The sequence below is a fragment of the Chaetodon trifascialis genome, chromosome 7, assembly GCF_039877785.1.
Source record: "Chaetodon trifascialis isolate fChaTrf1 chromosome 7, fChaTrf1.hap1, whole genome shotgun sequence".
Lineage (NCBI taxonomy): Eukaryota > Metazoa > Chordata > Actinopteri > Chaetodontiformes > Chaetodontidae > Chaetodon > Chaetodon trifascialis.
In genome coordinates, this window is record NC_092062.1 from 8,179,573 (window position 1) to 8,201,657 (window position 22,085).

The 22,085-nt window shown below is 41.4% G+C and overlaps 1 protein-coding gene across 1 annotated transcript in view; it reads left to right on the forward strand.

The window, feature by feature from the left end:
* Positions 1-22,085, forward strand: part of me1 (malic enzyme 1, NADP(+)-dependent, cytosolic) — a 79,177-nt gene that overhangs the window by 35,713 nt on the left and 21,379 nt on the right. The window contains exons 4-5 of the mRNA XM_070967343.1: positions 16,716-16,791; positions 21,574-21,735. Of these exons, the coding sequence (XP_070823444.1) occupies positions 16,716-16,791; positions 21,574-21,735 (238 nt within the window). The remainder of the gene's footprint in view (positions 1-16,715; positions 16,792-21,573; positions 21,736-22,085) is intronic.

Sequence of the window (22,085 nt, forward strand, 5' to 3'; positions counted from 1 at the left end):
GCAGCTAGTCAAAATTTCACAAGCTCATTTGTCAGTACATGATCAGTCTAGAAGGCATCCACTGAAAGCTATTCACTGTATAGAGAGTAGTTTAGATTTGGATAGCAATAGGAAGCATTCAAATGATGAACTTGAACTGTTGTCTCACTTTTTCCTCAGCACTGTTAACACCTACTGTAAGGATAAGGTTGGCTATTCTGTGTTTTAGTTGCTGTCAACAAATCTCATAAGAAAACTAAAATCAACATGTCTTGATACTTTCCAATTTCCGCTGCTTGTCTCTGTATACAATAGTGAAATTAGCTAAAGCAGAAACCTATCAGTCGGGGGTAAGTGGTGTATTTGTTGTTTTATGAGTTTTTATTTAACCCCAAAAGTATCGCTGAGAGCCAGGCTTTTTTTCAGGATCACCCTGTTCATACTCACACAGTTCTACACATTCACACCTAGAAGGTGTATAGTCAGCAGCAGAATGTGGCAGCCACTGTTTGCCTTGCTCAAGGGTACCTCAATGGTGGTAACAAGGGAGGAAGTGCTTTTCTTTGACTTTGCCCAACCAGATTTATCCTGCCAGTCAGTGAGTATTTGCAGCAGCAGCATGGTGTGTGTTGAGGAGACTCAGAATAAACTAGTGCCCAAGTTAATTTCAGTGAAGGAACATTTGACCCGGTGCAGCAGTATAGCTCATTTTTGTGCTTTTAATAGTTTTTGGACAACAGGAGCTGTATGGCACAGGGGAATAAGATATATCAAGCTTTGGATACACACACAGTACTTGTTGGTTTTTCAGACCAGTGGACAGATTTAGTGAAATTTGACAGCATTCCCAGAACTGCTGTGGTTTTCTGTCTGAGAATAGCTTGGTGATTGGCTGGTTTGTCAGGTGCAGGAAGGGTTTTAAGTTGTTCATGGAAGAAGAACACCTGCAGAGTAAAACCCCTGCCCCTAATCCATGCAAATGCTTTTTGAGCCTTGCCAGACCACGAAGAGTGAAGCCTAATATGTGGAGTGGCTGTATAAGCCAATTTATTTTGGCAAATTATTACTAACCTGCATCAGCATAATTACATTTGCATTTGTATGTAAATGTAAAATATCTGTGTGAGGATAATAGAGTACGAAGCCACATGGAAGTAAAGGCTATTTGATTCATTATCAGTTGCATAAAAGATGTACTGTAATCTGAATAATGCAATGCTTAGGTCTTGTAAGGCTGCTCTGTGACTAAAACAGAGGAGGTGCTGCAGGAGGTCATAAAGGCCTAATGAAAGGCATCAGCTGAAGCTGCTGTGGCCTCCTCTTGAGTGGCGCATTCTGGATGATAAAATGTTCCAACCTTGCAGATTAGGGGCTTTTGAGCTGTGATCTCACCTCATTCAAGCCCACACACAGTGTTACACTGCAAGTATGTGAGACAAACTGTTTCCTTTGGATTAATGAGCATCCAAGATAAATAGAAAGTAGCCTTTGCCTTCTGGTCAGCTGTGATGACCTGCTTTAAACCGTCAATAAGAAACAGCTACTTATTCCACAAAACTTGACTCCACAGAGAATTTGTTCCCTGATGATGAGTGATTGCATGACTTTTGCTGATGTATTTGTTTACCACATTTTTCTCTTTGGTAGACCATGAGAGAAGCTCATAATGCCTGTGTTGAACGGGAGAAGCACTGGAGAAGTAGGGAGGAGAGCATTGGTTTGGAATTACACTGACCTCATGAGGAACGTGGCAAACATTTGGGATTAATTCCACCCTGGTCTTTGAGGTCTTTGTATAACAATATAGAGCTCATGTCCGAAGGAATTGTAGAGCCAGTGAAAGCAAAGAAATTTTAGGGCACAGTAGACTGTAGCTCCAGCTTTCCTGCAGTATCCCTTACTATAATAAATGAATGTGTCAGCTAATGCCAAACATAAATCCACAGCAGTCTTTATTGTTTACTGTGTAAACATGGAAAATAATCAAACTAAATATAGGTTTTGAATAACTGTCTACTTGACTAGGACTACCTGGCTGAATTGTCTGTGACCTATAGTAACAGGGACCACTGCTAATTCAATCTGCCATAACTTTCCATGACTTAGAGTGGCGTAACATGGTTGGAGAGCGAGGTGGTTGGATTTGGCTTTTTCAGAGAACTTCTACTTTGTTCCATTGTGTCTCTAAGAAACAGCCATGAAATCATTGCACAAACATATTCATTTAGGCTTTTGGGTTGGCTAATGGCTGTCAGCCTAAAAGCCTGCCTGGCTGCCTCTGTCACTGTCTCGCCTCACCTTTGAGATGTTTTAGTTAGACTCTGGTTGGTCAGGATTCAGCCAGAGTGGACACTGTGATTGTCTGGGCTTTATCAAAAGATGAAGATTTAAAATTTTGGCAACTGCAGTAGCTATTACAAAAACCCTGAGTAAGCCAGAGATTGCACAGTTAAGAACAGACAGGCAGCTGCCAGTGTGCATGCAGAGTTTGAATGAAGCAGCATAAAGCAAATTGGCATCATCATCATCATCGTTTGGATGTCCATGTTTCTTTTTCTGAGCACTGTGGGATTGCTTTAAAGTCCTGCTGACTTTAATCTGTATATCTGCTGTAGTATTTTTTTAATCATATTTGCATAAAGCAGTAAATCAGCAATCTATCACAGAGTAGCTACACAACACAACAGCCACAGACTGAACAGCAACCCACAATAGCATCCTGCGGATATATTCATATATTCTTCTCACTGTAGCTAATTAATCCAAGGACACGTCTGGTCCTTCACCTCAGTTTGTTGAAATAGCAACCAAACAAGCATCCTCCGGAAAACCACACTGCTAACATCAGCTTGTTGGCTAGATTATTAGCTGGTCAGCTGCAGCACATTAAACAGTTTACAAACACACCTGCCAATGTCTGTTTAGATGCTGGTGTGGGGTCCCATTTCCCTTTCATTATCATATTTCTTCTGCCAGACATTCGGAAGAGAGCTGGTGGACGTCTTTTGGAGAAAGACCCTAACATTAAACAATTTGAGGAAAAGTTCACAATTGTTATTAAGAAATTGGAAAGCAACGTATAGCCTGGAAGGCTGGAGGGAGTGTTAAGGAGACTGATGCCCTTGGGTGTCTCCATCAGAAAGGTGACCCTCTCCTTGCAGGTCATAGCAGTCAAGAGTCTTTTGCCAGGGCTCAGCCTGCTGGCTCGTGGTCAATAAAACATGTATAGTGATGTGCCCATTCAGAAGATGACATGATCGTGACAGATATGTTTGTAATGTTTCCCCAAAGACCTTTTTTCTGCCTTTTAATGAAGTCATTCCAGTTTGACTTTACTGGAGCTGCTGAATGATGCATTAATACAAGACTCTCCATCCCCACCAAGGGCAAAATTATAGAGCACAGTTGTGTTTGGCTGTTGTCCCTACACCATCTCCACTGGTCACATTTTGGTGTGCAGTAGTAATATTTCACCAGCCCCCATTGGAAAATCCAACTTGCTGACCCTCCCATGAAGCTTATCTAATACTGTGATTCACACTCTGGTGTCACTGACTCACACTCTGAGGTGTCTTAGCAGCAGAAAATTCACTCAGCATATGGCTTTAATGTAAATTTCACAGTGCTTTACAAGTGAGAGGAAAAAATAAAGAATGACAGAAGTGTTAAGTACATAAGGATTTAGTCGAGATTCAGTCTGAAGCTTCCTCTATAGTGATAATCTGAACAAATATAGATGCCACTTTCATTTGTCTGCCTTGAGAAACTGTAGTAGAGCTGTAAAACCTAGAAGTGGTTGAGGTTGGTGCATTAAATACAATGCCTTATGGAATAATCCTATGTTTGTAAATGCTGGCCACTTTCACTACTTTGTACTTAGGTGCCCTCTATGTTTTAATGATGTTATCTTTTCTCCACAATTTCTTCGGCAGGGGCTCCATAAATCAACAAGGAGGCTGCAAATTGAAATGAAGCTACATCATTTCTCTATGACACCTGTCAAAGCAGAAATGTGTGTGTATTGCCAAAGCACATGTTGGAGGTGGCTTTTCAAAAGCTAGTGTAGGAGGGTTGCCAGCACCTCAGCAGAGTTGTTGCATGCTGCTGGCCTCATTCAATAGATGGATATGTGCGATGTAGTATAATGCATGTACATACTATATGTAGTGCATATGTATGTGTGCAGGGCTGAATGGAGAGTCCTACACTCTGTCAGCTCAGATTTTGACCATTTCTGACCACGAGCTGGATATTGGCAACAATGGCTTTATCTTTTCCCTTAATATGCCTCTCATTAGCATCTGCTACACACGGATAAACAGTAAGAAGGAAGAAGAGCAGTGGTGCAACTGTAACTTTACCAGTTACAAAATCACCAGCTCTCCACTGAAAAAAAGAAAAAGCCTGTGGGGATTTCCTCACACTCTGGATTTTTATTGTTAGAATATTATGCAGGAAAGAAAAAGGACATTGAGTTTTGTGGAAAGACCAGTGTTACATCTCAGCTCAGTTGAACTGTCCATAAACCATGACCATTATGAATGGAAACACACCTCAGTACTTTGTCAAATCAGGTTTGTTTCCTCCTTCAGTGGAAACTGTAAACCAAAATTCCCCCGAATCACAGTCCAACCTGTTTGGATGCTGTAATCGACAATCGACTGGTGTTTTCTTGGCCTTTCTTCGCAGTGTAGTGTAAAACTCTCATTACAGTCTCATGGAATGATGCAAAAATTACAAAAAACACCAACCCAATCAGATCAGCTGCCACCAAAACAGCTGCCAAGACTTCTTGGTTCTTCAGTAATGGCCTGATGAAGCTGCTTGGACTGGAGTAGTAAAGAGGAAGGATTTTGACAGTTTGTGGTCGCTGAGTCCAGCTGATCATCTGATTTACAGGAGTGTTTATTTTTCCAGGTGCCGGCATGTTATGCTTCAGTTCCAGATGCAATGGCCTTTTTTCTTTGTAACCAAAAATGGCCATGGAAGTTACAGGGCGGTACAGCAGGACTTCACACTTAACATCAACTTCAGGAGCATATCATGCCCTCTGATGCAGTGGTAAATGGAAATATGGGTGAACTTTGACCTCCATCATAAAGCAAGCTTGTAATACTACTAAGGTTGTCAAAAGTATGTGTTTTCTGTTATTTAGTTTGGAGGACTCTCAGAGGTCTTCAGGTGATTTAAAGAAAAAAAAAAAGCCATTAACAAATTTATAAAGAGGCGTGATGGTTTAAAATCTTAGATTAGCAGACCAGCAAAAACCAAGACTGAAACTGAGTCAGCCTCATATTGACTTGGGACACTCCTCGATGATGATAAGCTCTAAGTCAGCAGAGCTCACACACTGATCACCATCACACTGCACCATGTTTGTACACTTAGATAAGACCTTTGTAAATGGTTTGAGGCCTGCAGTATCTGACACTAATGTCTCCCAGCGGCTCTCCTTCTTATTTGTCATTTCAAAACTTCCCTCTGCTTAGATAATGGATGTGGTACGAAAAAACTAAAAGGTAATTTCTCTTTGTTTTGACAACTCCATCAGCTCTCAGCTCAGTTTTGGCTGTGAACGCTGTGGTTCTGTCATGCATTTGGCCCAAGGCTAGAAACTGAAAACTTGAAGATATCCATCTGCACTCTGTAAGTTGCGGAATCCCTGAAATGACCTTCCAAACTGTAAACATTTTCTACAAATACCATTTCATTTGATTCAGTTTTGACACAGTTAAGCTGGTCATGCAAGCTGTTGAAATGACTTGGCCATTTACAAAACCGTTACTCTGAACAGTATAATTACAATCCTTCATACACACACACACACACACACACACACACACACGCACAATACATGCCATGTACATCATTTAAGAGGTCGCAGAGAATTAGGATGTAGCAGCTCAGGGTCTGTAATATTGATTTGATCTTTAAAATTACACATTTCCCGACATAATAGGACAGTGACTCAAAACTAAATGAAGACATTCTCAGTCTGTGCTTAAACATATGCCTGAAAGTGGATGCTCATTTTTGAGTGATGCGTGAAAATCTGCTGTATCATTCATTCCCTCTACCAACTGATAATGCCTGTTAGCTGATAAGAACTTAACATATTTGAACAATGAAAGAAAAATGTCAGTGGTCTTGCAAAAACCTATTTGATGTGCTGTAATACCATTATGTATAATATGCATGGCTAATGTGATTTGTGTACAGCGTATTTTGGCAGAGCACACTGGATTTTAAGGCAGATCTCTGAAACCATCCTGTTGTTTCACAGCATTCATATTCCCACTTGTACAGAGTCAAATTTTCATGTTTATGTCATGTAGAATAGGAATGACAAGAGGTTGTTGATGATTCTGGATGTACACATTAGCTCTTAGTTCCACCGAGAGTAAGCATGGTTTCATTGTCACTTTGTAGGAGACAAGGCAATTAATAACCCCAACAGTTCTTTGAGTAAATTGACGGTCTGGTTATCATGGATGACCTCACTTTGAGATGATTGCTTTTACTAACTCTCTAGCACTCTGCCTGACCTCTGACCACTGGACAGGAATGGGGTTTGACCTCAGGTGACTTTCCTTTTCGACTCTCTTTGATGTGTTTTCAATTCGTGAGGCCTGACCTCTCCCCTTGCACCCTGAACATCTGATTTAGGCCCCAGCATTACATCAGTGAGAGCTACAGCTCCAGTTTCCATGTCAGAGAGTTGAGAAATGTCACCTACAGAGCAGTAACATGTTAATAGCGCACACATTCTTCCTATATGACTGAGGGTAGGATTGCTGAAAAACAAATCATAAATATATAAATACATTAACCTTCTTCTCCAAAAAAATAAGAGCTTGTGTTTATGAAGCAGTAAGAATTATGAATGTTGGTATGATCACATTATAATGGAATGGATTCAATCTGGTGACATTAACCCTAACCCTAACCCCTAACCCTAATGATCATCGTACAACCTGAACCATGTGGATAATACTATAACAATAATATGAAGGACCCTAACCTTAAAGATGTAGTAATTTTGAGCCAAAGCAAAATATTTCTAATGTTCCTAACCTTAACAATGTCCTCATTGTAACCCATGTTTCCCTAAACCAAACCTCATCCACAGCTAACTAAAGGAGCCTCATTCTCCAGAGTTGGTACTGAATACCACAGGTATCTTATTCAGAATCTCCAAAACTAGACATGTACCCAGGTTAATTGATTACTTGAGTATTCCGATATACATGGAAATAAATAGAAATACCAGTGTAAAGACCTGCTGGATCATCTTGCAACCTGCTTACAACCTATTTAAATGGGCCATAAAATGGACAGTAGATTACTGACTGGCTGTATTGTAAAATATGATGGTTTCAGCCTCTCACTTAGTGTCATATAGTACATGAATTATCTCCTCAGCCATAAGCTGTGCAGAGTTGGAAACTCTTAAACATTTCTCCATCTGTTTTGTAGTGAACACAAGCAGCTCGCCTGCCACCACCTCACAGACATGCCTAAAAATTGAACACACATTTTTCTGTGAATGTCAAGGAGGATACAATGGGCCATAAATCATTGTCATCCATATAGTCCTAAATGATTTTACAATATTGCCTTAACCTGTCTCCTATAAGCAATGATCTTTATGTCTGCTTCTCATGAAATGGTGACCTTATATTGCCCATTTTCAAGTAGGTCTTCTTATATGTGCATTGAGTGATACAGTTCTGACCACTGTCACAAAGAAGCATTTGCAAATATGAAGGCTAAAACTGTTCCTGGTGGAGTTGTTGGCCGAAGCAAAAGCGGTTGCTTTTGCATGTGACTTTGCAACCCACACAAAACGTCATTGGCATGCTTCAAATGTCAGGACATGTGTGAAAAGGTGAATGAATGGAAAACCTGGTTACAGAAGGCTGAAACTCCTCTAATAGCCAGCTGGGTTCATCAGGTCTGTGCCTCTGATTCCTTTAGCAGGGCCTTTGTGCTGGAACTGGCCTTTTCCTGCTGTTTCTTGCACCACAAGTTATGTAAGGCTGGCTGAGAGAGAAGTTGGATATCCAGTTGTCTGGACACTTGACTGTCTCTCCTTCACCCGGACAGCTACAGTAGAAGCCAGCCTTTGAAACTCCAGAAACTCACAATGTCTGGTTGCTATTTTCATCACCTGCAGGTTGGCCTCTGTCAAAGATTCCATGCCTTCTTCTGTTTTGCTTCAGCGTGTTACCCAAAGTGATGAAGGGCCGATCAGACTGGCTAAACTGTGTTCATTTAGGCCTCAAATTCTCTTGAGTTTCCCTTCTTCTCTAAGTCTGGAAAAGCTTCACAAAGGAAGATTAGTTATTGTGTGGACGCCCGGGCTGATTTCAGTGGGCTATAGTGGAATGAGGTGGGGGTGGGTCATGGTTTTCCAAACCCAGGGACTGGAACTGGTTCTTGCTTGTGTAAAAAGAGAGGGTGATTCAGGCACCGTGTTGAATACTTGTAATGTGATGGAATCCTCTCAAAGTCTGAGCGTGCCATGGAGGGTGGGAGGCAGAGGAAGAAGAAGAGTGCATTGTCTTCAGAGCGAGGAGGGTGTGAAGGGAAAGGAAAGAGAAGGGAATGGAAAGAGAATTCCTGCTTGTCACGTTTCATTTCCAAGTGATGAGAGCTGTGTGTTGAACGCAAATTACTGCTGCTAACTTTCTACAAACAAAAAATGCATTCCTCAGACATCTTATGAAAGCGCATTTTTCTGATGGAACAAACACAGGGAACTGAAGGCTTACATGTGCTCAGACAATGAGCACATGTAAGGTAGATTATGGCCTGCACAACTGTGTTTGTTGAGCTGATGCAAAAATTATTCAGCCACTTTCCGGATCCCTTTGTCGTTTCTATTTATTTTTTTTTTCTTTTGTGTTTACAGAGCACTTTTTCCTTCTCCCAGAGGTCTGTTGCATATTTAGTTTCTTTGACGATCATCTTTTCCATTGCAATTAGTTATTTTTAAAACAGGCAGACTTTGCTGCAGCTCAAGCTGTAGCATGAACATAGTTATTGATTGACACAGCCAGACCCCCTGTTCTCACAGTTTTCTTCTTCCCCTCCATTGGTTTAGTCAGCTGCTTGGCCACCTCATGTGCTGCAGCATATGTGATGCCAACAGCTTCACTCCTTTGGTTTCTCTTACGATACTTAATTGCTTTGGAAATGATCAGTATGAACAAAACCAAGGGTACAACCCAAATAATAAAAGTGACTTGCTCTCCTGTTATGTGGATACTTTTAGGTGACTTACAGTATTCACATAAACTGAAATTAAATTCCTCTCTTTCCATGGAAAGCCATTAACTTGTTAAACACCACTCAGGAAAGGAAGAAAGAAAGTTGAAACCAGAGGCCTCATTGCTTAAATATTATGCCGTCAGTCCTTTTCTACAGTTAGTGGTCAGATACCACATCCAGTCAAGAAATTACCCTGTCTCCTCATGAGTGCACTGTACGTCTGTGTGCATAGATTGGTGTGCTCGGCTGTTTCATTTGACGTCGTGCTGGTCCTCACAGGACACTGCTCACCTGATATGAGGACAGACAGAGACGTGTTAGGCCCAGATCGTGGTCTTTCCAGTGTAATGACAAATTGGTTATTGACATGAAAACATGGAGCCAAACCCAAGGTACTGGTTATCCTCACATCATGGCTTGAGATGAAATGTTTGGTTTATCTTGACAGAGATGTAACCAAGACTCCAATGTTGCCAGTAACAAGCTGAAGTCTCAAATCTCTTCATGATTCTGTTTGTCTCCCGCTGGCCGCTGGGACGTGTAAAGAAAGCAGTGATGACGGTTCTGAATTGTGTTGAGTACATACGCCCAGTGTGAGGGAAGCCAGAGTACTGTGAAACTGAAGTGGCTTAACTCACTGCAGCTATTTTACAAGAAACATCAGACAACAACAGAAGAACCAACTCAAATTAAAGGATTAAAGAGACACAGTGAGTGTGCTGCTGTTTTGGTGGTTTTTCCTTAAATTCTTTTCTTGGTTTCTTTGAAGGAGACATGGTTGTGTCAGATAACTCACATTATGTAAATGTAGAATATGTTACACTCTGACCTCATCTCAAACAAGGTTCGTTTGTATCTCTTCTCACCCAATGTGATCCAGAATGTGCTCTCAGTTTGAGTGCTGCGGCCTGTTTTATGTCTTTCTGAATTGGTTGTTTAGTTGTCAAGCTGCAACTGAATGAAAGTTATTAACCTCATGGAGCAGCTTCTTTTAATCAGAGGGTAGCACTCCCCACGTCACAACATTAGTACAATGTATTCACTAGACTAGACTAGATTTCTTGACCTGTAAACTGAAACAAAACTGAACTATTTATTTAGGCACAGTTTCAAAAGGCAGACACATTTCTGGTAACAAATTGCAGCACATCCAAATCTATGGTTTATTTTTGTGTTTTTCACTCTTTGTCTTTGTTTGTGACCATTTGATCCCAAACCAAGTGGCGAGTGGATTAGTCTAAACTAATGAAATTCTAAATATGAATCTCTTGTTATTGGCAGCTGTGTGTTTTTGTTTCTGTGAAGGCCTGGGGAACTTCCCAGCTTTAATAAAATGATATCTCAAATATCCCAGCAGCTGGTCTGGCAGAAGGATCCAGTGTTCATTTTGGAGTGATGCTGCTGTTTGAACGTGTTTTGAAAAGCCATGGATATCCACAGGGGAGTTCTCCCATTGAATAGATGTGTTTCTTTTTCTAATAAAAGCAAACTGTACCTGGGATACCTCCCTGCTTTATGAACCACAAGTTTCATACTGTGCTAGACGTTTACACTTTATTGATTATTCAGTTTATGTTTGCAGAAGCAGATCATGTTATACCTGAACAAAACTCTTTATGTAGGACCTCAGTATACCACATCACTGCTAGCTCATTTCATGTGTGGCACTATCACGGGCCATGAGAGTGACACGTGATTACATCACTCAGGAAGCTAACTGCGTCTCACTATCTCCCTGTGTGAGTGACTGAAAGTAATTAGTCTAACAATAAGCATTTCTGGGGCCAATGACAGCTCCAGCTCGCTGTACAATGGAAACCAATGGGCTGTTGCAATTGTCACTTATGTTTACCTTAGATTGCACACTGGTTGCCAACAAGGAGCCCCACTATAAATCTTAATGGCTCGCAAAGTGTTTACTGACAATATGTACATTTCTTTGTAATTTCTCTGACATTTCATTTATTTTCTCATGAAATACTGCACACATGCCAGACCACTCCACTGCAATAGCTAACAAATGTATGAAACTGATTGGGCCATATCATGCTTTATATTCCTTAAGAGTAGCTGTGGTTGCATTCCTTACTTGACTTTGTGACATCCAGGTAACTTATTTCATGTAGGCATTAGTGGCATTACTGAATACGAGGATTCATTCTCTCACTGTGATTGTTGATTGTGGTGAGCAGACAATTTGCAGAGGAAAAACCTTAAGCCCAAACTGAACAATCACAGATCTTGCAGACTCCAAGTGGTATCTGGTGGTATAGTCACTATAAATGCACCTTAAAGCTTAACCTGTGCTGAAGGGTCACAAGTCGATATTACTTCATACCAAAAGGGTTAAAAAAAGCCAGTGGCACAGCAGATCTACTGGACCACCTGGAGATGGTCATGTTGTCCATCGTTTATTGGGTAAGGTGGCAAATGGGCCAAACGCCTAGAAATCGGTTGATATCCTTTGGATGATGCTTGATTTTCTTGACAGTGGAAGGATATTGCAAATTCCAGCATGGAAAGACATATAATAGGTTTTTACGTAACTCATTGTTTGGAACTTTGGCTTTAACGCTCAACAATTACATTTGCAGTCTGTCAAAGTGACATTTTAGAAGCTTTTAGAGAATCTTTGACATTTCGTTTTTTTAAGTGACAAGGTTTAAGTTACACTACAAACAAAAGAAAATTGTCCTCTTCAATTAGTTGACATTTACCTCTTCCCTCTGGTCACGGTCAAACTATGAGATGCTGGCTCCAATTAGGGCCTTTCAAACAAATATAGAAAATCAAGTGGAAAATTTCCTGTCATAATTTTCCTCAGGTGACACAGGCCGAAAATAAAAACTGTCTGTTGTGGTGGATTTGGAGCTTAATTAGTTGGAGAAATCGCAGTGCATGCCTGTGACCTTTAACACTGTTTTCACAGTCTTTTCTCAGTGATTGGCATCCACCTTGTCTGTTAAACCTTATGTGGCTTTCTAACTGAGGGCATCCAGCACAGTGAAGATTAAGGTTAGTTGTGGGGGTGAAGAATGGTGACTGGTTGTGTTTGTGTGTGGATACGGGTCAACGATCGGAGGCCTGTCTCCTCATGGGGTTCAGAGTGTTTTGAGGTCGTGGTGTGGAAAGCAGCTTTTCTTCCTGCCAGCCCTCAGCCTTCCACAGTCCCTGGGGTGTGTTTTGTGTTGGGCTGCAGGTCAGCAGTGGTGCTGTTTCAGGCCATCAGGTTGTTTTCTTTACCCTCTCTGTTCTCGCCACACTCTCTTACAGGAGGAGCCAGACATGGCAGCTCAATGCTTTGTGGCTCTCCTCTCACCTAGAAAATGAGGCGACTGGTATTCATGATGGTTATTTCAGCAGCAGCAGTCTGAAAAACACACACACACACGCACACACACACACACACACACACACACACACACACACACACACACACACACACACACACACACACACACACACACACAGATATTTCAGCTCATCATGGCATGGCAGGTATATGGCACAGCCTCTGGTGTGAAATGGGTTGAAATGATGTGCAGGTTGCACCTAAATGACAGAACAACCTGTCTTACAGAAAAATGGAAACATTATTAGGTACAGATTCATACCATGACAATGTTATAAAGTACTTTTATACGCAACCTAAAAGTTATGTTTACATAATAAATGTTCTAAAGTTACATAAAATTATTGTCCTTCCTAAGTTCAAATTTTTGATTTTCTATGAGATGGTCTTTTAAATTAATTCATATATATACACACATGTACTATAATTACAATACAAATATTGTAACTGATAATTTTGCATTAAGAAATTAATCTGAGCAAGAATATTTGAATATTGAGTGTTTGTGCTCAGCCAGGATGTCTCAAGTATTGGTGAAATTCCTGCAAGACAGTTGTTCACAAAATACATCTGGATATAGAAATTAAACAATTTGTTAAAAACTGAAAACTGCACATTGAAATGACATCTGTGTTGTGGAGATGCTGAAGAGTCGTTCAACTTTCATTTGTCCTATTATATTTTTATGCTGGCTAAAGGTAATGGATTCATGTCAAATAACTAAACTAATTTGGCACTGTCTATAAAGGGGGACTCGTTCAGGGCAGTGGGTTTACTTCAAAGAACCACATGTTGTTTGCTTTTATTTTATGTTTGCTTAACAACTGTAAAAGAATGAGAGGGCAGGATTTTCCTTTAACCCCCAATCCAAATCATGACTAGTGGCAGCCCCTTAGAGATATTCAAACAGGCCAAAATGACTTCATGCTTCACACACACACACACACACACACACACACACACACACACACACACACACACACACACACACACACATTAGGTTTTCATCACTTCGGCCCAAGTCTTCATCCTAACATTTAATGATTTACATTGTGGGGACCTGCATTTCATCCCCACAAGTAAGGGGAGTCCTCACAATGTGACGGCACGACTCCTGACATCATGAGACACTGTGGATTAGCTGCTCTGAGTACACTACTGTAGATACCTGATGTGGTTTCTTAGAGGAGTTGCTGTGTGTGTGTGTGTGTGTGTGTGTGTGTGTGTGTGTGTGTGTGTGTGTGTGTGTGTGCGTGCGTGCGTGCGTGCGCGTGCGTGTGTGTGTGTGTGTGTGCGTGTGTGTGCGTGTGTGTGTGCGTGTGTGTGTGTGTTTGACTGTTAAAAGGTGTCACAGGCACTCCTGTTGCTCTTCTTCATTGTACTTGTCAGGGTCAAAGGTCATGAGGTCGATGGCTGCTCTGAAAGCGCAGAGTGGCAGAAAATTAAAATTGGAGGAAGAAAGGAATAACAGCAAGTGGAACCTGAAGTGTTTTCAGTAGCCGTCAGGCTGACAGAGATTAGGCATTACAGCCTGCCTGTCTGCTTTCATCCATCTCAAAAAGTTGTTTTCCAACAATCAAAATATGGGGTCAGTCTTTCAGCCCCAGGGCTGCTCTTTCCCTCATATTGCTGGCAGTGGCTCATGTCTTTCTTGCTTTAGGTAAAGACACACACGCACACACACACACACACACACACACACACACACACACACACACACACACACACACACACACACACACATTAGGTTTTCATCACTTCGGCCCAAGTCTTCATCCTAACATTTAATGATTTACATTGTGGGGACCTGCATTTCATCCCCACAAGTAAGGCGCACACACAAATCACTTGTGGGGACATTACATAAACTTACATTCATTTCCACATTCATTACCACTATTTGCATATTCCTAACCCTAAACCTAACCTAACCTTACCTAACCTAACCCGTAACCCTATCCTCAGTCTTCACCCTAAAATGTCATGATTTAACTTGTGGGAACAGGAGTAATACATGAGCACACAGACACAGACACACACACAAACACACACACACACACACACACACAGCAGGCTACACTTTTCTCCCCACTTTCTTCTCTCACACACGTCCCCTATATAAAGACAAAACTGGTCCACCTCCCTATAGCTCCATAACAGCTGTGCAGACATTTTTACACTGATCTACCCGTGGTGCATTTCAAGCAACACTTTTTTGTATGTGCAGATGTATGCAGATGTGTGTCATTATATTGCCAGAAAAGTTGAAAGGTGTTTAAAATGATTAAAAATTAAAGATCCCAGATGTCTGTTGCCTACTGACCTTCATGTGACCTGCGTGTCTTTTAAAAGCTTCACAACAGTCAAACTCGTTAAATCAGTCATGCTCTCCTTCTTTCTCTGATAGTAACAGACAGTGTGACCTCACACTTGTTACTTTGCTACGTTTTATCTAAGAACTAATACTGCCAGTTTCAAAGTGTAGTTTCATGTCTATGTCGTAAATAGTACAAAGTTAAGCCCTCAGCAGCCGTAGTGTCTTTAAGTACATAGTCAAGTTCCAAAAAGGACCAATAGTGTTGAACTCTGCCTAATTGATGAGAGATTAGAGAGGACACAGTGTTTACCTTTGGATAGCAAGCATGCTGTGTCCTGGGGCCCCCGACGTCATTGCCATGTGTGACCTCCTCTACCAGTTAATTGGTGTCATGTGGCCATAGCACTGACCAGCTGCCCTTCAGCGACTCACAAACACGTCAGCTCTCAACGGTTTGCAGGTTTAAGGTATTTAAATGAAATTTTGAAGACATCCATAGCAACCAGATAATTTCCTTACTTTTCTTCTGGCATCACTATGAGGTTGACATATCTGATTTTGAACTAGGACAACTGGATCGATCGCCATGTAATTTGGTACACACTCTCATGTCCCCATCAAGATAAATTTAAATAATTTTGGTGATGCTTTAATTTTTCATGTAGTGCCAACATCAGGGCAAAATTAGAATTTTTCCAACTCTAGTTTGTGAGCAAATGCTGACCACTGATGTCAGCTGTACTATGTGTTTAGTATTAGCTGGTTAGCAATTGATAGCATGCTATGAGGTTAAACTGAGAAGTCAAACATGGTAAACACTTACTGCTAAACATCAACATGTTAGCATGCCGATGTTAGCATTTAGCCCAAAGCCTCACTGTGTCAGCTTCACAGAGACGTTAGCATGGCTGTAGACTTGTTTTTTATTCTGTGGTGTTAAGTGGAAACCCATGCTGACAGTGTGCCCTACAGCGACCCTGACTTATCAAAGCATTTTTATGTGACACTTTTATGTCTTTCTCTTCATCTCACGATATTTTATTCTTACTTTTAACAATGTTTCGCGCTGTTTTTGTTTGACATTTCTCCACTTTTTTCCTCCACTTTCATTGACTGGGTTTGGGTTCTTACTTTATGAGCAGATTCTTACAAATAGTGATGGTTTTACTGTCACTGGCACATGGAGGAGGTGTTGCCCCCATACTTTATCCAGATGGGTGTGTGTTGGATCGGAAAGACGCTGCAGCTGGACCCCACGCGTAGAGATGATCTCTAAATCCTGGGATTGTCCCGGAGGGAAGGACGTTGATGCCAGGGAGCAAGGAAAGGAAAGAGGGAGGGTTGGTAGGAAGGGATGATAAGAAGATGAATGGATATTTGGGGAGCCTCAAGGGTCCAAAGCAAACTCCCCATGGAGGCCCTGGGCTCTGGGCTCAACATTAAAATCCCAGGTGCCATCAGTATTCAATAAAGTCTTGGTCAGAAGAAAGAAAGTCATAGAAGCTGAACTTCAAACAGTCTCCCAGTTAGAGCTTAAAGCTGTTTTTCCTTCAAATCTTAGCTAAGATTTTTAGTACAAAGTGTTCATGAGTTATTTGAGTTCTTGTGTTACCATGGTTATTATTCTAGTGACTTTTTGCTTCGGTAGAGCAGAAACCAACACAAAATTTAAGGAGTGAGAAAGAGGAAAACAGTTTACTACGGTGCCCTGTGATGATTTTTGAAAAATACAAAAAAGGAGGTTGTAGTTAATATGTTAATTTAAGTTCTTCTATTTGTTTGTCTATGTTCCAGGGGGCTGTTCATCACTATTCATGACCGTGGCCACATTTCTACGCTGCTCCAGAACTGGCCAGAAAAGGACGTGAAGGTAAATTATATCGCTATCGCTAAAAATCTATATTTTTGACAACGCTACCGATACCGTGAAAAGACCAAAACCAACAATGAATTTATCCTATTAACAAGTGTATGTGTTTTGCCAAAGTCTCATGTATGTGTACCTCTGTGCCATAAAGTTCCATTGTTCATCAAAACAGCCAAACTCTTGCACTGGTTCACATGTTCCTTCATTACCAATAAGGAGACATAAATACACGCTCACTCCCCTGAAATGCAATATTTCATCCAGTTTGAGTAACATTCACTAAAAACTACAGTGCACAATTGTTTTAGCTTTTTCAAAATGAAACTATATATTTGTGACCCATTTAGGTGCCATTGTAGGAATGAATATAGGCTGAGAGACACAGACCAGGAATGGAAGGAAAGTTGTGAGACACAGACTAATGTGATATTAGTTTAGGTCTTTTCATGGGATTTGCCGACAATTTGAAAAATTACCACCAAGCTTGTCCTGTAATGTAGGCATCCAGCATTCAGTGTTGTTTTTTAATTGCAAGGATGGTACAGTATCAGCAAAAAGGTTACAAATAACACACCAAACTTCAGATTCTTTGTGCACAACACATCTATCAATAACACATGCTGCTCTCACGTAGAAAAGACACAGATTGTCTCTATGGAGAACACATTACCTAAACCGGTTTCACAACTGTAGATTAACTATATTGAATGATAGCAGTCCACGATACTAATGTAATCCTAAATTACATGTGTTGATTGATATGTTTTACATAATGTACAGTAAAAAAAAAAAAAAATACTGTTATCTAAAAGTAGTGAACTGTCACAGGTGGTGGGTATAAGGTAACAAGAAATGGAGCCACATGAAGATGTCAGAGGCAGACCAGGTGCACGTTTGTGACCTTTAATAATATAAAATGAGGTACATAAGACTTACAGAGAAAGTGTGGCAGGCATCGTCAAAATCAAAAGGTGCAGACAGGAGTCTATACTCCAATTAACAGGCAAGGTCAAACACTGAAGTCAGGCAGGCAAAAACATGTTCCAGACACAACACCCTGTTTACACCTTTAATATCCATCCTTGGTGTCCGATCACAAGAGGACAACTGACCACGTAGATTGGTGTCTACGTCACTTCTGCTAGAGGGTCAAAGCCTATGCACGCAGTTATTATGTGTCGCCAGATTTGTTTCACACAGCTAGCTGAGAAAACTAGTTTTTCAAGATCATCAAAACAATTACCACATCCTGCATTGGGGTTCCTGTTACATCCTTGTTGGGGATGCAACAGGATGCATGTGCATTAACTGATATGTGGTCAGACCGCCATGACAAATGTTTTGAGTGATCTGATCATCATGTGTCTTGGTGATCATTTATGCTCGTATTTAGCATTGTCCACTTACTGATACTGTACTGATCGGGTCACTCAAGAAGAAAAAGGAATATGCAGATTACAGAGTCAAGACATAAAACACCTGGGGCCTCATTTATAAAACTTGCTTACGCACAAAATGGGGCTTGAAAGTTGTGTACACAACTTCCTACGCAAAGGTTGTGATTTATAAAAATAAACTTAGCGTGAGAATGTGCCAACTTTGATGCTTGCGTACGAACATTTTGCAGACGGGGAACTGGCGGTGCAGATGGTGAGGTGGTGAATTGAAGCCAGATTGATCTCATACATTTAATGTCATCACATATCAGACTTATAGACCCGCGTAATCATAAACACCCAAGTCTGCAGTGTTATAGATGTGTTCCTTTAGTTAGCCGTTAGGCCTACTACTGTATGCACAATGTTCATATATCATACTTCCATCTTCAAATGATACAGAGCGGTGGATCGCACTGATGGATTAGTATTAATTGGGACAAGGTGTGTAACAATCATTCAATTTGCTGAGTAAGCATATAAATAGTTCGGTGACACTCGTGCGTAATGCTGCACTGCTAGAAGATCACGCAAATGGTAGGATCAGGATGGAGAGGAGTTTTAGGGACCACGGAGATTTCCTGGCCCGTGATGATGACTGGCTAATAAGCCGATTTAGATTCCCTAGAGCGGTGCTCTTGGATCTATGTGCTGAACTGGGCCCAGTGTTAGATAGACCCACCCGCAGGAACCGCGCCATCCCGTACCAAGGATCGAGGCTATCTTGGTGTCCAGCGGTGTGGGCTTGGGTGCGCCCTTGCCCCCACCAGTAGCAGATGCGCTTCGACGGTGCCATGCCACTTTCTTCTTGGCCTCCACCTTCACATTCCACCACTTCTTTTTAATTTCTGCCACGGATTGCTCTGTGGCACTGGAACTATTCACTGCGGTGACGACGTACTGCCACTCTTTTTTTTTTTTTTATTTTATTCGTGATGCCATTACTGTAACCACCAAACAAAATATCCTTTCTGGCCTCCACCTCACCCACAAGCACCTCGATTTCAGTCTCCGTAAAATTTCTTCTTTTTTCTTTCGGCATATTTATATGTAAAGACATTCATGAGGTACTTTGCATTGACCATTCATGGTAAAATGTGGGTGTGTCGGGGGCGGGATGTGAGGTGAATCCACCTGCGCAATCTTCCAGGTGGAGTGTGATTTATAAAGGGAAAATTGCGTGCAGGTGTGAGTACGCACGGTTTTATCCATCCATCCATCCATTATCTATACCGCCTATCCCTTTCGGGGTTGCGGGGGGCTGGAGCCTATCCCAGCTACAAAGGGCGAGAGGCGGGGTACACCCTGAACCGGTCGCCAGCCGATTGCAGGGCCACATACAAGGACAAACAAACATTCACACTCACACTCACACTCACACCTACGGACAATTTAGAGTCATCAATTAACCTAATGAGCATGTTTTTGGTCTGTGGGAGGAAGCCGGAGTACCCGGAGAGAACCCACGCATGCACGGGAAGAACATGCAAACTTCACACAGAAAGGCCCCGCCTGACCCGGGGATCGAACCGGCAACCTTCTTGCTGTGAGGCACGCGCACTACCTGCTGCGCCACCGTGCAGCCGCACGGTTTTATAAATCCGAATATTTTTTGCCGTACGCCATTTTCAGCTTTTGGGCGTACGCACACTTTTAGTATAGATTCTACGCAATGTTTTATAAATGAGGCCCCTAGACACTGACTTAGCAATATGACAAGGAACAAAGGAAGTAGACCAGCACATAGAGTGAGTGGCTGTTGACGGAAAGAGTTGCAGGTGAGGAGGTGGGCGGAGACGTCCAGGCAACTGAGGAGCAGATGAGGGAAGTGAGAACAGGTGTTTGGTTGGGTGCGGCAGTCAGTTGATGGAGAAAGGAGAAAAAGTCTGAGGGCATCTCAGGCCCACGCGCTGAAGAGGAGGAACAGGAAAATAGACTGTGACATGAAAATAGTGTGTAAACTATGTTAGTACACAACTATGCTTTATACACACTACATGGAGCTTTGTACTCATGTGGCATGTCTTTGGAAAACTCAGATGCATGTGATTTGATTGATGCAAACCATTTCAAGATACAATCAATGCCTCTGTCAGACCACCAACAAACAAACAATGTACAAAATTAAGACAATTCACATATGAACATATGACATAGTGATCCACTAACCAATAACAATCCAACACAAACAGTCTTGTTACATTGGCAACGATCCAGAGATTTCAAGTAAAGGATTTAATCCAAAACACATTATTGCACCCGTAAATACCCACAGACTGTTGTGTATTATTTCAAACTAACTAACAGATGTGCCAGTCTTTTAAGTAGCTTTTAAGCCAAAACAAGGAATTATACATAAGAGGTGAGTCATCTAACACAAGGCTGTTGTAAGAAATGGCGTCTGCACTAAATCCAGTGATCGGTTTGGCAGGTAGAAGAGCTCACCATTGGTTGTCTTGACCTGCTGTATTGGCCAATTTCCCAAAAGCCTGAAGTATTCCTTTAATCTTCTGTATAGAGCAACTATGTGCAAGTCATAATCTTGTCATACTTAGAATGACGAAACCTCTAGGCATTCCTAACATGTCAAATATATCTGCAGCCTCAGCCACCTGTTCACAGCTGTCAACAGGAGGGCATTTACCTCAGCGCTGACATGCCGCCTCTCATTGTCAGGGTGGTCTTATCGTAAACTCACCTAATACGGCCTAACTTTAACATTTTCATAGAGAGAGGGCAAACAGGAGCTGAGGTAGTCATCCACTGATAATCCATGGCAGCCTTTCTGGCACATATTTACAAGTGATAGCTGTGGAAAGAATCTGCTAATGGTATTAAGTGTGGTAATTATAGATTTTAAACATTGAAAACTGGGCAAACTAATGACACTATTTAAACCTGTCAGATTATGGGAGCAACAAGGCTATAAAAATGTTGTGCCAGACTTATCTGCATCACACCCATAGTGGGAAAAAAAGAAACACTCAGGGAGGAACATTTCAAATAAAAAACTTCTGCTGATGATATTAAGTGTTACATAATTTATTTGTTTAATACTGTGAGAGCAACATTATTGCTTAATACATAAAGTGACTAGTATGTGGAAACCAGGAGGGTGTAGGAGGACTTGGAGCAGGGTGGACTTGTTTTGGTAAAGAAGGTTTGAACTCATGAGACACGGAGGCAGAACTGCTGCTTCACTTATTTTCTCATTGAATTGTGTATAAATGGGATATAAAATCTAATTTAAGAATATCCTACATGTAGCAGCATTGTACACTGATTTAAAATGCTGATGTTGTTGGTGTGGCTACTGTAGTTTACGGCTGACAGTTATGTTGCTTTACAGGCTGTTTGTGTGACGGACGGTGAGAGAATCCTAGGGCTGGGAGACCTTGGCTGCTATGGTATGGGCATCCCAGTGGGCAAGCTGGCCCTCTACACAGCCTGTGGAGGCATGCCGCCACAGCAGTGCCTGCCTGTCATGCTTGATGTAGGCACAGAAAATGAGGTAAGAGCTGAGGTTTAAGTACAAGTGACAAACTATTTACAGAACTATAAGCAACTCATGTTATTTTTACAGGACTGTACATGCATCAGAGGTGGAAAGTAACATTTGTTCATGAACTGTACTTAATTATATATCATTTTCATGGAGTTACTTTTCCTTTCACAGGAAATTCTTGTACTTTTTATGTCACTACATTTTGTAAAGGCCATTGGTACGTTATAAATAATGATTTTATACATAACCAACATTGCAAAATAAATAACCCAACAATATATGAGGTAAAATTAGCATCTGCAAACCAGCCACAAGATAACATGCTAACACATCTGTGAGGCTGCTAAAGCGCACAA